At 42.3% G+C, this 14177-nt stretch overlaps 1 protein-coding gene across 1 annotated transcript; it reads left to right on the top strand.

Moving 5' to 3' along the window:
• Positions 1–464: 464 nt before the first annotated feature.
• On the top strand, positions 465–13708 carry LOC144030890 (uncharacterized). The gene is made up of 8 exons (XM_077537550.1): positions 465–1495; positions 3426–3704; positions 6745–6975; positions 7059–7229; positions 7665–7796; positions 7882–8048; positions 8164–8436; positions 10658–13708. Exons 1-8 carry the CDS (start codon positions 1255–1257, stop codon positions 10832–10834), a joined length of 1671 nt encoding a protein of 556 aa, XP_077393676.1. The 5' UTR covers positions 465–1254; the 3' UTR covers positions 10835–13708.
• Positions 13709–14177: the final 469 nt, after the last annotated feature.

The raw sequence follows: 14177 nt of genomic DNA, 5'->3' as shown, positions 1-14177 counted from the left end.
AATGTGGGATGAAGACGGATAAGCACAGCAAGCATAGCAAAAACAGACACAGCTCAGTTCGTTTTGAACCCTGAACCTCATAACTATGTGAGGTTAATGTGATAACTATTCTATTCTATTCTATTCTATTCTATTCTATTCTATTCTATTCTATTCTATTCATTTCTTCTCACAACTTTCTGTTTTCCACTCCAACTTTCATCCCAAATGGTTTATACCACTCTCCTTTCTTTCCTGTTTTCAGTCTCACCTTTAGCCATCGCCCTGTCCCTTCATTTCTCTTATCACCTCCCCTCTTTTTTATTCCCACCATGCACAACCTTGAGAGAGAGAGAGAGAGAGAGAGAGAGAGAGAGAGAGAGAGAGAGAGAGAGAGAGAGAGAGAGAGAGAGAGAGAGAGAGAGAGAGAGAGAGAGAGAGAGAGAGGGCTGAAGAGCTGCTGCACTCCGGTCACTGAGAGTAAAGAGTGCACAGGACAAAAAAGGGAAGAAGTAAAATTGTCCGACTCCTGGATGATCTTTTAACTTGTGAACCTGAGAGGAATATAACAGAAGAGGACAAATCTTTTAAATTAAAGACAAAAAAAAAAAACTATTTTCTGTGCTGGGATGACTATGGAACAAAATTTTGTCTTCAACATCTAGAAGAGAAGAAGAATAGAGACGAAGACTTACAGGAATGTAAAGAAGAAGAAAACAGTTTTTGTGTTTTCACAAAGAAGGAAAAAAAAACATAAAATTTTTGTCTTCAACATCTAGAAGAGAAGAAGAATAGAGACGAAGACTTACAGGAATGTAAAGAAGAAGAAAACAGTTTTTGTGTTTTCACAAAGAAGGAAAAAAAAAAACATCCAAATATCAAATAGTAACTACATTTGAATTGATTTTTACAACTACAGAGGGGAGAAAAGAAACTAGAAAGTAAATATTTAAGGAAAAAAAGGATGCAAGAATTCCACTTTGAAAAGAAAATGCAAAACTAAGGAATATTTATTGAAAGGGAAAAAAGCTCATTTGTGGAATATCAACCGAGTTAAAATCCCAAGGAACCAGTTTTAAAATGGATGAATAAAGACACACAAGAAATATTTCAAGGGAAAACGACACGGAAATAAAAAATAAAAATAAAAAAGGTAAAGTGAGAAAGGGATGACAAAAGTGGACAAGTAAAGAGGAAAGAAAGACTAGAAAGTGATCTGACAAAAGCTCAAAGACAACTTAACCAACCAAGAACCAGAAGAAGCTGACTGGGACAATGAAACATCCTCTCCTTATCTTCATCCTCCACTTGGCGGCTGCAGCACTGGTGGCAAAAGGCGTGCCTCAGGTGCAGCTGGAGCGCTGGGTGCGCTCCGGCCTGCAATCCCTGCAGTGGGACCAGCTGGACCGCTGCCTCCGCGCCACCTCTCACTCCGAGACCGAGTGCCGGCGGATCGCTCACCTACCCCCCTCCGCCGTGGCCGTCTACGCCTCTGAACCGCGCACCACCACTGCAGGTGAGAGATCAAAGGTCACACATTTGATATTGAATGTCAAACAACATCCAAATCCATTTGTAATATGAAATATATATGTATTATTTCAGACATAACTAAATCAACTATTTGTCAGGGATGGGCAATCTATTGGCCGCGAGGGTTTCAAATTAGGGTAAAAGTCTTTCGCGTTTCAAGCCTTGGTTAAGGTTTCCAAGATGTTTTTCAAGACAGAAGTTGGACTTCAAGCTTGGGTAAGGGTTTGAAAGTTGGGTTTCAAACTAGTCTTGAGGTTCAGTTTAGGGCAGGGGTGTCAAACATATGGCCCGCGGGCCGGATCAGGGGTTTAATCCGGCCCGCGAGATGATTTTGTAAAGTAAAAAAATAAAAAATAAATTGTAATGTCTAACTAATTAATCAGCCGGCCACAATCAAAACATATAAATTTGTAATTTCACAAGCAGTCCTCAGATGAGCAATGCAACTTGAATCATCATCCTGGATGTCATTATTTTACACACAACTTAAAACTATGGTTTAATTATTATTATTTTTTTGTAATCATACACTGACATAAACGTGTTAAATACGACACAAATTGAATTACTGGTAACACAAATAGATATGACACGGATTAACGTCCTTATAACTTCATTAACTGTGCCACGCAATGCATTCTGGTAACAATATATATGCAAAACAGGTTGATTTAACACGTCCAGCGATTTAATGGCGGCAATGTTGCCGCGTTCTATTTGCATTTGTGTTTGTTTGTTTTTTCAGAACAATATGATTACAGTTGAGTTCCATAATTTAGGGTTGGTCCACAAAAATTGCGGCCCACTTGATAATATATTTTCCTCCATGAGGCCCCTGAGCTAAAATGAGTTTGATACCCCTGGTTTAAGGATTTCAATTGGGGTTTTGTGAGAGAGTTTGGGTTTCAAAGTATGGCTTCAAGGAGGTTTGGTGTTGCTTCTACACATGTACTTTGGGTGAAAGGTCAAGAAATTGTTAATACATAGATTTTGTTTGAAAAACTGCAAACAATCACTATTCAAATATATTGCTTCAGTTTCTGGAGTGCAGTTTTGAAGTAAATAATTTTTTTTTTAATTAAAAATATTTAAAAATGTAAATGAACATTGTTGCTGCATTACTGATTTGATTTCACAATATCACATTCCTAATAGATATAGTTGTACGGAATTGTTAAAAAAAAAACAAAAAAAAAACGTGCAAATGAACTAGTTCAGGTGAATGCAATTCATCTATATGTGCTTCAAACTACAGATTTCCATTAAAATTCCCTGAATTTTCCACCACTAATCAATCGCAAGAGACAAAAATTAATTTATCGATGTCTGACACATTTTTGTTCATCGGGCACACTCAGGTCATGTTCAAATTTTTAATGTTTATAAAAACACTTCCATCCATCCATCCATCCATCCATCCATTTTTCACTATCCTGTTCAGGGTTGACGAGCTAGGGTCAGTCACAACTGACTGCAACTGTTCTGGTTGTCAGCCAGTGGGCACAAATAAAAACTATTAACACTTAAATTCACATCATATTACCGAGTGGGAACTGAGACCACGCTGCCTTTCACAAATGTCAGACAAGTAAACCACAAGGTCAGTGACCAGGGACATTTTCATCCCTGGAGTTTCATGGCTCAGACCAAACCACTTTAGTTTAATATTTTATATATATTACATTTGACCCTTATTAGTGCAGGCAAGTACATGCAATGGGATAAGATACTTTTCAAATAGACTCCTGCCATTTAATTTACTTAATTATTAACTGCATTGAAACATCTTTGGTATGTATAAAAATTTACAAACAATTGGTAGATCACTGTAGGTTCCAGATCCCTGTGACATTGTACAGGAAGTGGCATAGAAAAAGGATGGATGAATATTATTTATTTATGTTGTGATCCAGGTGCCTCCGACAAAGTTCTGACCATCCTCCCAGACTCATACTCATCCAGTGGGATGATCAGCTCCAAATTCCGAAGTGCTTTCAGCGTGGGCTCATTGATGAACGGGAGGGAGAGCCGCCACAGATACCAACCGCCTTTCCCCGCCTCTATGAGCCACGACGCTGTGCTGGTCCTGGACCCGAGTCCCGGTGAGAACTTTGGACACCCGGTTGCCCTCTTCTATGTGGACCTCAACGTGACAAAGAAGAGATGCTCCCACTTGGATGGCATTTACCTGGGTGAGTCTGGTTGATCGGTTCTCAGATGCATCTTTTGAACTGAACACAATTTACAATGGCATTCAGTGAAGCGCAGACCTCCACCAAAGCCAAACCCTTCCTTCTTCTTTAGCCCGACACCTCCAAAAATTCAATTTTCTTGTTCTTTGCTTTTTAGAGCCACCATTGAAGGGCACAAATCAAGAGATGCCTGAGAAGAAATGTGTGATATAGAATGCACAGTGAAATAACAAAGGTTCTGGTGTGTACAGTACAATGAGTACTTTTGACAAGGTTTTGTTGATCATAGCAAGTCTAGATGACAGCATGGCTTGAAAACATCATCCCTCTCTGTTAAGAGGTGTTCAAAGTATTATTTTTAGTTTTATTAGACAGTGGTTAGATTGTGGTGAAATGTTACTTTACCGTTTGCAATGTTAGTGAAGGCCTTGTGAAGTTTGACCCTAGAACAGATGAATACAATTCATATTATTCCGTTTGGGAAATGTTGGATTTGAAATGTGGTACACTTGGTCAAACCATCATGGAATGGAATGTGTTCAAAATTGGAGGTTGCACAATCATAAAATCACTCGTTGCAATAATAGGCTGCACCATTACACTTACTGCTGCAATGGGGCAATTTGTTAATAAAGTGAGCCCACATCACAAATAGTATTGTGAATGGTAAATTCTTGCAATAGTTGTGGTAGTAGTGGTATTCAAACGGTGGCCAAGCCTGCGAGTGTGTTTTATTTAGTGTGTTCAAGTAAGAAATTCTGTCTTTAACTGAAGCAGAAGAGACAGTGAAAGTTGGGGATGTTTAAAAGCACCCTTTTATAGCTCATTGCTTTATGCAAGACCTTTTCTTCACTGGGGCTGTTACACACATACATGTTTATACACTCAACCACCACAACATTATTTTCAACTATACCCTATCAAATGCATAACAAGAGCTCTTTCACAAATGCACCCTTAAAAAAAGGCATTTAAAGTGACTATAATTGTTGTCGTTTCCGGCTATAGTACAACTAAATAAGATAACCGGTAGGGCTGGGTTTAAAAAAAAATTGAATAATCAATTGATTTTCCATTTTGACCCTGATATCAATTCATAAAACCATGAATCAATTCTTTTAATATCTCTTTTCCCATTAATTAATAAGAAAATAGAATTTTAACGGCCACGTTTCTTTTGTTTTCTTGAATTTTACTGTTCACATGAATTTAAAAGCATTTTCTTTCATTTATGAAAGACTTGCACTTTAAGACATTTCCAAATCTTTTTAATTTATATTTACAATTATTGAATTAAAATTGTGAAAATATTTTCATCTCATCCTTGTTAATGTCAATGTTTGTGTATAAATCAGAAAAAATCAAATCGAACTGAACTCTTGTGAACTGAAATCAAATCGATTGAGGAAATTAAAATCGATACCCAGCCCCAATAACCAGTCGTTAGCAAATATTGCTATTAAGCATTTTGATTCTAAAAGTTTTTTTTTTTTTTTCTGATGAATATCAGATCTCCCATTAGATACTGCAGGTGAACTTTAGCAACATTCTGGTCCATTTTGCATTCAAGTCAAAAGTTGCTGATGGCTTGACAGCCTGCAAACTTAGTGCTTTTTGGTGGTTTGTAAAGAGAGATAGATAAAAGGCCATCAGGGAGAGCGAAAAAAGTGCTTCAGAGGAGCATTAAATAGTCCGGGGGGACAGGAAGTGAATATCGGATCCCCACAAACCCAGTAAAAGAAACAGTACTAAAGTGCAAACTGCTCACCCCCCACTGTGAAAAGGGTTGTAACCAGATGTTAAGGTGAATTTGGACTGTGCGCTTCACGAAGACACATCAGTCAATTATTTATAGACACACACACAAAAAAATGGTATGCCCCCCACTGGGTTCTAAGGACAGATTTGGGATAGCATATTTTTTTAAGATGAGTCATCTTTAAACCGCTTGTAACCTGAAAAGGAAAACTGACTCCAAAAAGTATTTGAGGCGAAGAAGCCCAAAAAACAGCATCCATAATCACCCACCCCCTTTAAAACAATGAGATCCATAGTAATGTGTTTTCCTGGTCTCGAGTAATCTGTACACATAATTATATGGCTGGATATCCTCGGACGATGACCAGAACTGTTAACTCATGACCATTGGTTGTGTGGTGGTTCACATAGAAATTCACAATCATGAGTGGCAATCTGGTCAACCATTCCACCTTTCAAATCATCTGGGATTGGTTCCAACTCTTCCTGTGACTGTGAGAAGGATAAACAGTAGCCTATAAGAAATACTGTGAGTTGATGGATGGAAGAATCGACCCATAATTAGTGTTGTTCCGATACCATTTTTTGGCCCCCGATACCGAAACCGATTCCCAGCTTTGCAGTATCGGCCGATAGCGATACCATACCGATACTTATGGCTTTTTTTCCTCAACATGAAAAAGCTGTTCTGCCATTGGCTCAGAACATTCAAGGGCCAATAGGATATCTTAGATCGGCATGCAGTGAGCATGTCACATATCAGTGAATGTCTTGCACCAGCAAGACACAAGATGCTGCATCCAAAATCCTATATTAGCTTTGGAATTAATGGTATCGGCATGTTACTTGTGAGTAGTCACCGATACCGATGCTACTGTTTTAATGCAGTATCGGCGCCTCTGCACCAGTATCGGTATTGGAACAACACTACCTATAATCAGAGGTGTCAGAGAAAGAAGGTCTAGAAAGTAATAACCATGCCACAGTTTGGCTTTAGCCATTGGTGCTTCTACTCAACCAGCTCATTTACCTTCTGGTTTAGAAGAAGTATCTGTGGCTAAAGCCAAACTGTGGTAGGGTTTTTACTTTCTGGAGCTGGATTGGACAGACAACTCCTTTCATCACGGGTGTCATGTCAACCAACTTCTTGAATCCACATTAGGGTAAATAAAGAAGACCTGATCTATCACCCTTCACTTGAGCCAGAACCTGCATGACCTTGACTGGAAACCTTTTTGAAAATTCTGTGTGGCAATGATGTGCTCTATGTTTGCATCTTCAGGAGAGGAATGCTTGACTCAGGCCTTGAAAGGTCGCTGTCAGAACCAGCTGAAGCGTTGGCAGGCCGGGCCTGAGAGGCTTATTGGACACGGGCACAGCTGGCTGATGGGTGGAGCGCCACGCAGAGGGACTTTTAGCAGTCCAGTCAGTGGTCGGCTCTGTGAGGTCCACTTTCTTCCCTTGGTGGTCGGAGTCGGAGACAGCAACCGGACCCAGAGACTCAGATGTGTAGGTCAGTTTTGAGGCTGCTGAGCCTGATGTCAAGACATGTTAATGTGTCATGTTGGAGATATCTCATATGCCTGTTTTCAACAGAACACATAGAATTTTCCAGGTGTCCTCAGTTGGTGCCCATGGGGTCCCCCAGTTTGCCCATCTCGAGCTGTGAGCTGAACAAAAACACCAGACGCTGTCACCAGCAGCCATTGGCCACTCACCTCTCATGCCGCCTTTACCAGACATGCGACCATGCTGTGCTTATCTCTGGTATGACATAAAACACTTTATACACTGTTGGCAAATCAACGAGAAGGTTTTCGCCTCAATGTCCAACAGTGATACAGTTTTTGGACTAATAATCCTTCAATAGAGGAGCAGAGGTGTGTATTCTGTCAATAGTGACGAAAGGTCCTTCAATCCGTCAATGACGGACGCCCCTTTTGTGTACTATTGATGGGAAGCTTTGAAAAATTGGCACTGAGCACGAACATTGACAGGTGCCCACTTCGAATGACGGAAAGATTGACGGACACTCATTTTCCTGTGTAATCGATAAATGACAGATAGACGGTTCGACTTGAAATATTGACGATGACGGAAGGGTGTCCTGACTGTTGACAATGACGGAATGATGAACACTCAAAATTCATTGACATGCCCACCGCTGTAGATGACGTTAACAGTTTAGTTTGTTTGCATCAGGTGGTTGGCGGCAACAGATGACCTTCCAGCGACATTTGCAGAATCTTCAGAGGTTCTACAGAATGCTGCGGATCAATGGTTTTCACAAAGACCACATCAAGACGTTTTTTGCAAGCAGTGGGCACATTCCAGGTCGGACTTACAACAGACATGAATATTTTGTTATTCTAAAGTGGACGATCTAGTTAACTTCTTTGTCCATGTTCTCCCACTGCAGAGGATCTGGAGGGTGCCTACTCAGCAACGGAGAAGGCGGTGATCCGTAACCATGTGTCATATGTCTGCAGGAAACAGCACTGCGCTGACACACTGGTGCTCTACCTGAATTCACCCACGCGCAATGATGGGACCATGCTCCTGTGGGACGCCAACCTCAATGGCATCGTAAGATAGAGAGAGACACATAGCCAGATTCTGTTGTTGATCAGATTGAGGCAGAACACTGATCAAGTAAAGTAAAGACTTTCACCCTTCAAGTTTTTCCTGTTTCTCCTTCCAGGCTGATCTAAAGGAGCGCTACTCAGTCAATGAGCTGTTGACTGACCTGGCCGGCTGTAGGGCAACTCGTGTTTTATTGTTTGTGGATCAGGCCTACAGTGGTGTTTTGTCCAAAAGGCTGCGAGGCTCCCAGAAACATCTCAATGTAGTTCTAATCCAGAGGCAGAAATTGTTGACTCAAAACTACCAGAACCATAGGGTGAGCATGAGCTGGGAGGACAGCAGCTGGGCTCATATTGGTCCCTCAACCTGCCTGCTGGATTATCTGGAGAAGGTATGTTATTGAGAAGAGCACTGTTTTCAGATCCGTTTTCTGCATTCTATGTGAAAGAAAAGTAACACTTTATGTTGAGTTAATTCTTACAGCTGTTATAAACAAATTTTTGGCAGTTGAATCCAAAACTGATCAAATTTTTTCTCTATCACGACGCTTTTATGAGCTATTGGATCCCCGTTTTTTTAAAGTGAGAGTGTGTAATCTTTAGTGCCATTTAGTGGTGAACTAATAATTCATCCATCGATCCATACATCATCTACCGCTTACCCGGGGTCGGGTCAGGGGTATAGCAGCTTTAGCAGGGAAGCCCAGACTTCCCTCTCCCCAGCCACTTCAACCAGCTCCTCCGGTGGTATTCCAAGGTGTTCCCAGGCCAGCTGAGAGACATAGTCTCTCTAGTGTGTCCTGGTTTGTCCCCGGGGCCTTCCGCCGGTGGGACATGCCGGAACACAGGGAGACGTACAGATCTGAACCAGATGCCCGAGTCACCTCAAATGGTTCCTCTCAATGCGGAGGAGTAGCGGCATGACACCGAGTCCCTCACGGATGACAGAGCTTCTCACCCTATCTCTAAGGGAGAGCTTGGACATCTTGTGGAGGAAACTAATTTCGGCCGTTGTATCGGAGATTTTCAGCTCGTGACCATAGGTGAGGGTAGGAGCGTAGCTTGACCAGTAAATCAAGAGCTTCACATTTCAACTCAGCTTCTTCTTCACCACGACGGACCGATACAGAGTCCGCATCACTCCAGACGCTGCACTGATCAGCCTGTCGATCTCCCGCTCTATCCTTCTCTCACTTGTGAACAAGACCCCAAGGTACTTGAACTCCTCCACTTGGGGCAGGATCTCATCCCCGACCCGGAGAGGACACGCCACCCTTTTCCGACTGAGGACCATGGTCTCGGATTTGGAGGTGCTGATTTTCCCCCCAACCCCCTCACACCCGGATGCAAACCGCTTCAACGAGAATTGAAGATTACAGCTTGAAGAAGCCAACAGCACCACATCATCTGCAAAAAGCAGAGATGCAATGCTGAGGCAACCAAACAAGACCCCCTCAATGTCTCGGCTGCGCCTAGACATTCTGTCCATAAAAGTTTTGAACAGAATCAGTGACAAAGAGCAACCTTGGTGGAGTCCAACCCTCACTGGAAACAAATTTGACTTGCTGCCGGCAATGCCGACCAAACTCTGACACCGATTGTACAGGGACCGAACAGCCCGTCTAGTCATCGGTAAGGCCTCACCTTACAGGCGCCGAATGCAAAATACCGAGTTTTTGCAAATTTGCGACCCCTCTGGCGAAAACCGGAATGGAAGTCAGCGATGTGCACGCACCCAGAGTACCTCGACGTTAGTTAGTGGTAGTTATTTTAACACTCTAACTTGTGTTCAGCTGCTTTAAAAGAGGCTGACATGTTTTGTCACCATCTTCCTGATACAGATGCTTAAAGGACAACGTCGCAAACGTATTTAGTAGTGCTGTCACTATCAACTATTTTTAGAATCCATTAATCCATTGGGGCGTTGGGGTTGACTGGTTAGCACATACGCCTCCCAGTGATGAGGATGCAAGATGGAGTCCAGACTTCGGCCTTCCTGGATGGAGTTTGCATGTTCTCCCCGTGCCTGAGTGGGTCTTCTCTGGGTACTCCGGTCTCCTCCCACATTCCAAAGACATGCATGGCAGGTTAATTGGGCGCTCTGAATTGTCCCTAGGTGTGATTGTGAGTGTGGATGGTTGTTCGTTTCTGTGTGCCCTGCGATTGGCTGGCAACCAGTTCAGGGTGTACCCCGTCTACTGCCCGAAGCCGGCTGGGATAGGCTCCGGCACCCCTGCGACCCTTGTGAAGAGTAAGCGGATTAAACAATTAAACATCTAACTTAACATAATTGTTTTTCAATTTTTTTTCAAATTGTTCCCCAGTAGGCGACAGTAATATCAATGGATTAGAAGCTCAAAGGGCTCATTTACTACTACTACTACTACTACTACTACTACTACTACTACTACTACTACTACTTTTAGGGTTTTTATGAGACATAATACTTTGATGTATTAACCAACATCACAGTCCTCAATTCATATTTTTTTGGGCATTGTGGCTTGATGACAGACACTCTCGGCATTCCTATACAACACTATTGTCAAAGGAAATTCCAAACCCCGCGATGTATAAGTTTCCTAACAAAAGTTTCAACAACCCTGATTGCAGAGTGCCGGTGCTTCACAGCTGCTGGACCACTGGGCGGGCCTCTTAAACATCACCCTGGCAGGAGCTCCATGCAACGCCACACCTGCACTAACGGACAGCGAGATGCGGCGATGGTACCAGGGATGCCAGAACCTGCCGACCGCACTCTGGTACAGGAAGTACAGAAGGATCAACTGAACAGGGAGAGAGACCCTAAAGACTGACCAGACAGAAATATAGTGTGGGAACGACCTCACATGCACAGAAAATACATTTTAGAGTTTATCACATGCATGTGTAGATGGACAGTAGATGCAATATGTGTCTGTTTGTGTGTGCGAGTACGTATGTATATGTAGTGTGTGTTTGTGTGTTTTCTGTCCTAATGAACTGAACTCCGACTGTAACCATGGCGATGACGGTTCATCCCAACGAGGTGTCCTGAACCTGAACGCCATTTTTGTTGATATGTATGTGTGTGGAGGTTCAGAAAAATGACAGCCACTTGGGTCAGAGTGTGCGTGGGTGTGTGTGTATGACTTCAACATTTCACAACCAATCACTTGTTTATTATTTTAGTTCGCATAAGAGTTTTCTTCACTTCTTTGCTTCCTTTCATCTCTCACCACTCACTCAATGCCAATCTATCCACCCTTTCTGTTTGCAAATGACCTAATCTACTTACCCTTTTATCAAAAGCTCCCTTTACCTTAGTCTGCTGCGTATTATTATTGTAATTATGCAAATAAGTTGAAATACAGTACTTAACGCCCAAAACATTTACATCCAGCTATTTAATTTACTGGAGTGGTTTGGGATTTTGAGACAGATGCTGTGATGCCTTTATTTGGCTAACAAACAAACAAACTGGGGAATATATAGACCACACACCGACGTAACCAAAATGTGTTGACGTGGGATCATTTATAATCTTGATTTCCTGCGATTGGCTGGCAACCAGTCCAGGGTGTACCCCGCCTACTGTCCAGAGCCAGCTGAGATAGGCTCCAAGCGCCCCCCACGACCCTTGTGAGGAATAAGCAGTCAAGAAAATGGATGGATGGATGGATGGATGGATGGATGGATGGATAGTCTTGATCTCCAACCTATGTTAATAAATTATTAATTACAGTTGTGTTAATTACATGGATAATACATGCCGTAGATACAAAATAATCAAATGAAAACCAATTACAGAAATAGAGAACAATTCCGGTGGCACGGTGGGTGACTGGTTAGCACGTCCGCTTCCCAGTTCTGAGGTCTCCGGTTCGAGTCCAGGCTCGGACCTTCCTGGGTGGAGTTTGCATGTTCTCCCCGTGCCTGCGTGGGTCTTCTCCGGGTACTCCGGTCTCCTCCCACATTCCAAAGACATGCATGGCAGGTTAATTGGGCGCTCCGAATTGTCCCTAGGTGTGCTTGTGTGTATGGATGGTTGTACATCTCAGTGTGCCCTGCCATTGGCTGGCAACCAGTTCAGTGTGTACCCCGCCTGCTGCCCAGATTCCAGCTGGGATCGGCTCCAACACCCCCCGCAACCCTTGTGAGGAGCAAGCGGTTCAGAAAATGGATGGATGGATGGATGGATGGACGGACGGACGGACGGTATTTGACAATTAAAGCTTTTGTTTTGCTGTTTTGCTACAGCAAAACAAAAATTCCACTTGGTAGAAAATCTATTGGAGAAAAAAACAAACAAAAAATAAAAGATGTGGTGTGCTTTGACAACTCAATATGTTTGAACAAGACAAGCAAATACATCAGGCATAGTAAACATATGATGAAGATGAAGCGCATTAATATTGTGATCAAATTGGATTTTTCATTATGTTGGGCTATGAAGTGATTTTCAGGAAAAATACACTAAGTAATTCGAGTTTTATTCAGGGCTAATGCTAATCCCGAGTTTTTCAATTAAAGCGTGAATAACAAGCATCACCATGTATTTTTCACAGTTGAGGGTTATCCCCAGGGACTCGGGTGTTCTCCCACATTCCCCATAGATGCATGTTGTCCATAAGTGTGAATGTGATTGTCATTGCTTGTTTGTCTATAGAGCTTTTCTGTCTAAACAATTGGCTGGTGATCAGTCCAGGGTATACACAACTTCTCCCTTAAAGTCATCTGGGATAGCTTCCAGATCACTAGTGACACAATTGAGGAAAAGCAATATAGAAAATAAAGTAAAAGGATGCAAATTTTGAATTATAAAGAGATGACTACTTTTTCTGAGCAGCCATAGGTCAGAGTCTACTAAACTACACTAATTGTCATTTGATCCTGATCACTGATCATTTATATTGTTGCACAGGGAACTCAGGAGTAGGATTTCAGTCTTTCACTTTCACCATTCCTCGGAGAGACCTTGGTAGGTTCTGTTTGGATTAGCAGCAGGGTTCAAACGGGCTACGCAGTTGACTCTCTAATGTCTGTATGAATGATAACCTTGATGAAGAGAGGCACGACAGATGAGTTCAAGGACTGGTGTCACAAAAGATAGATTTTAAAGCAAACTACACATTTATGTAGTTTCGATCTCAGCTTTCCGTAGCCATTCATTTTTTTTCCACATGCTTTCGTATACCAACTCGTGGTTGCATCTCTATGACAACATGGCTGCTCACAATGCCATGAGCATCTGACAGTTCCCTGGCCGGGACAAACATCAGCTTGCTGGGACAATCCTGATTTTATTTTATTTTTTTTAACTCTTTCCCATGCTTAAGAGGCTCATCAAGGGAACACGTTTTGACATCAAGATGTTTGTGTCGATGCAAACTGCCACCAGTCCACAGTAGAATCATTTTTATATTTACTTTTTTTTATTTTAGGTGAATGAAACGCGCTGTGAATATTTGGGGGAAGGCATTGAGAGGGCCGGCCAGTACTTGAGGAAAAACGGTATTTTAAATTTTTAGCCTACAATTGGCTGGCAACCAGGGTGCATCCAATTCCTTGCCCAAAAATCAGCTGGGATGGGCTCGAGCTCACTCTAAAATGGAAATAGACATTAAAATGATCCATCCATCCATCCATCCATCCATCCATCCATCCATCCATTTTCTTAACCGCTTACTCCTCACAAGGGTTGCAAGGTTGCTGGAGCCTATCCCAGCCGACTTCGGGCAGTGGGCGGGGTACACCCTGAACTGGTTGCCAGCTAATCGCAGGGCACATTAAAATTAGACGGATCATTTTTTTTCCTTAGAAAAACAAATCCGATTTGATCAATCTTTTTTTTTCAAAACTGAAAAAAAAAACAGTGACAAAAAAAATAACATCTAGTTTTGCATATTATATTTTAAAACATAGAAGTGAAATTCCGTGTCACGAAAAAAGGAAGACGAGCGAGGGATGCTGAGGACATGGAGGGAGAAGCTGAGACTGGCCTGCAATGATCATGATTAAGATATGAAGCACTGAGACTGCCCTCACTGCTACACCGGCTGGCCATGGCTTTTTAATAAGGGCACCGCTCCTGTGTGTGTATATGTGTGTGCATGAATGCTGAATCACTTGAAGTGATGCTCACTCTGGTAGG

The sequence above is a fragment of the Festucalex cinctus genome, chromosome 11 (assembly GCF_051991245.1).
Source record: "Festucalex cinctus isolate MCC-2025b chromosome 11, RoL_Fcin_1.0, whole genome shotgun sequence".
Taxonomy (NCBI): Eukaryota; Metazoa; Chordata; class Actinopteri; order Syngnathiformes; family Syngnathidae; genus Festucalex; species Festucalex cinctus.
This window is presented reverse-complemented; position numbering and strand designations above follow the sequence as displayed.

Excerpts from the sequence above, each read along its gene's own strand:
- LOC144030890 (XM_077537550.1), top strand. The coding sequence starts at position 1,255 with ATGAAACATCCTCTCCTTATCTTCATCCTCCACTTGGCGGCTGCAGCA. Across the intron at positions 3,705-6,744 it reads CTTGGATGGCATTTACCTGG|GAGAGGAATGCTTGACTCAG; the intron begins GTGAGTCTGGTT and ends TTGCATCTTCAG. Across the intron at positions 6,976-7,058 it reads CCAGAGACTCAGATGTGTAG|AACACATAGAATTTTCCAGG; the intron begins GTCAGTTTTGAG and ends TGTTTTCAACAG.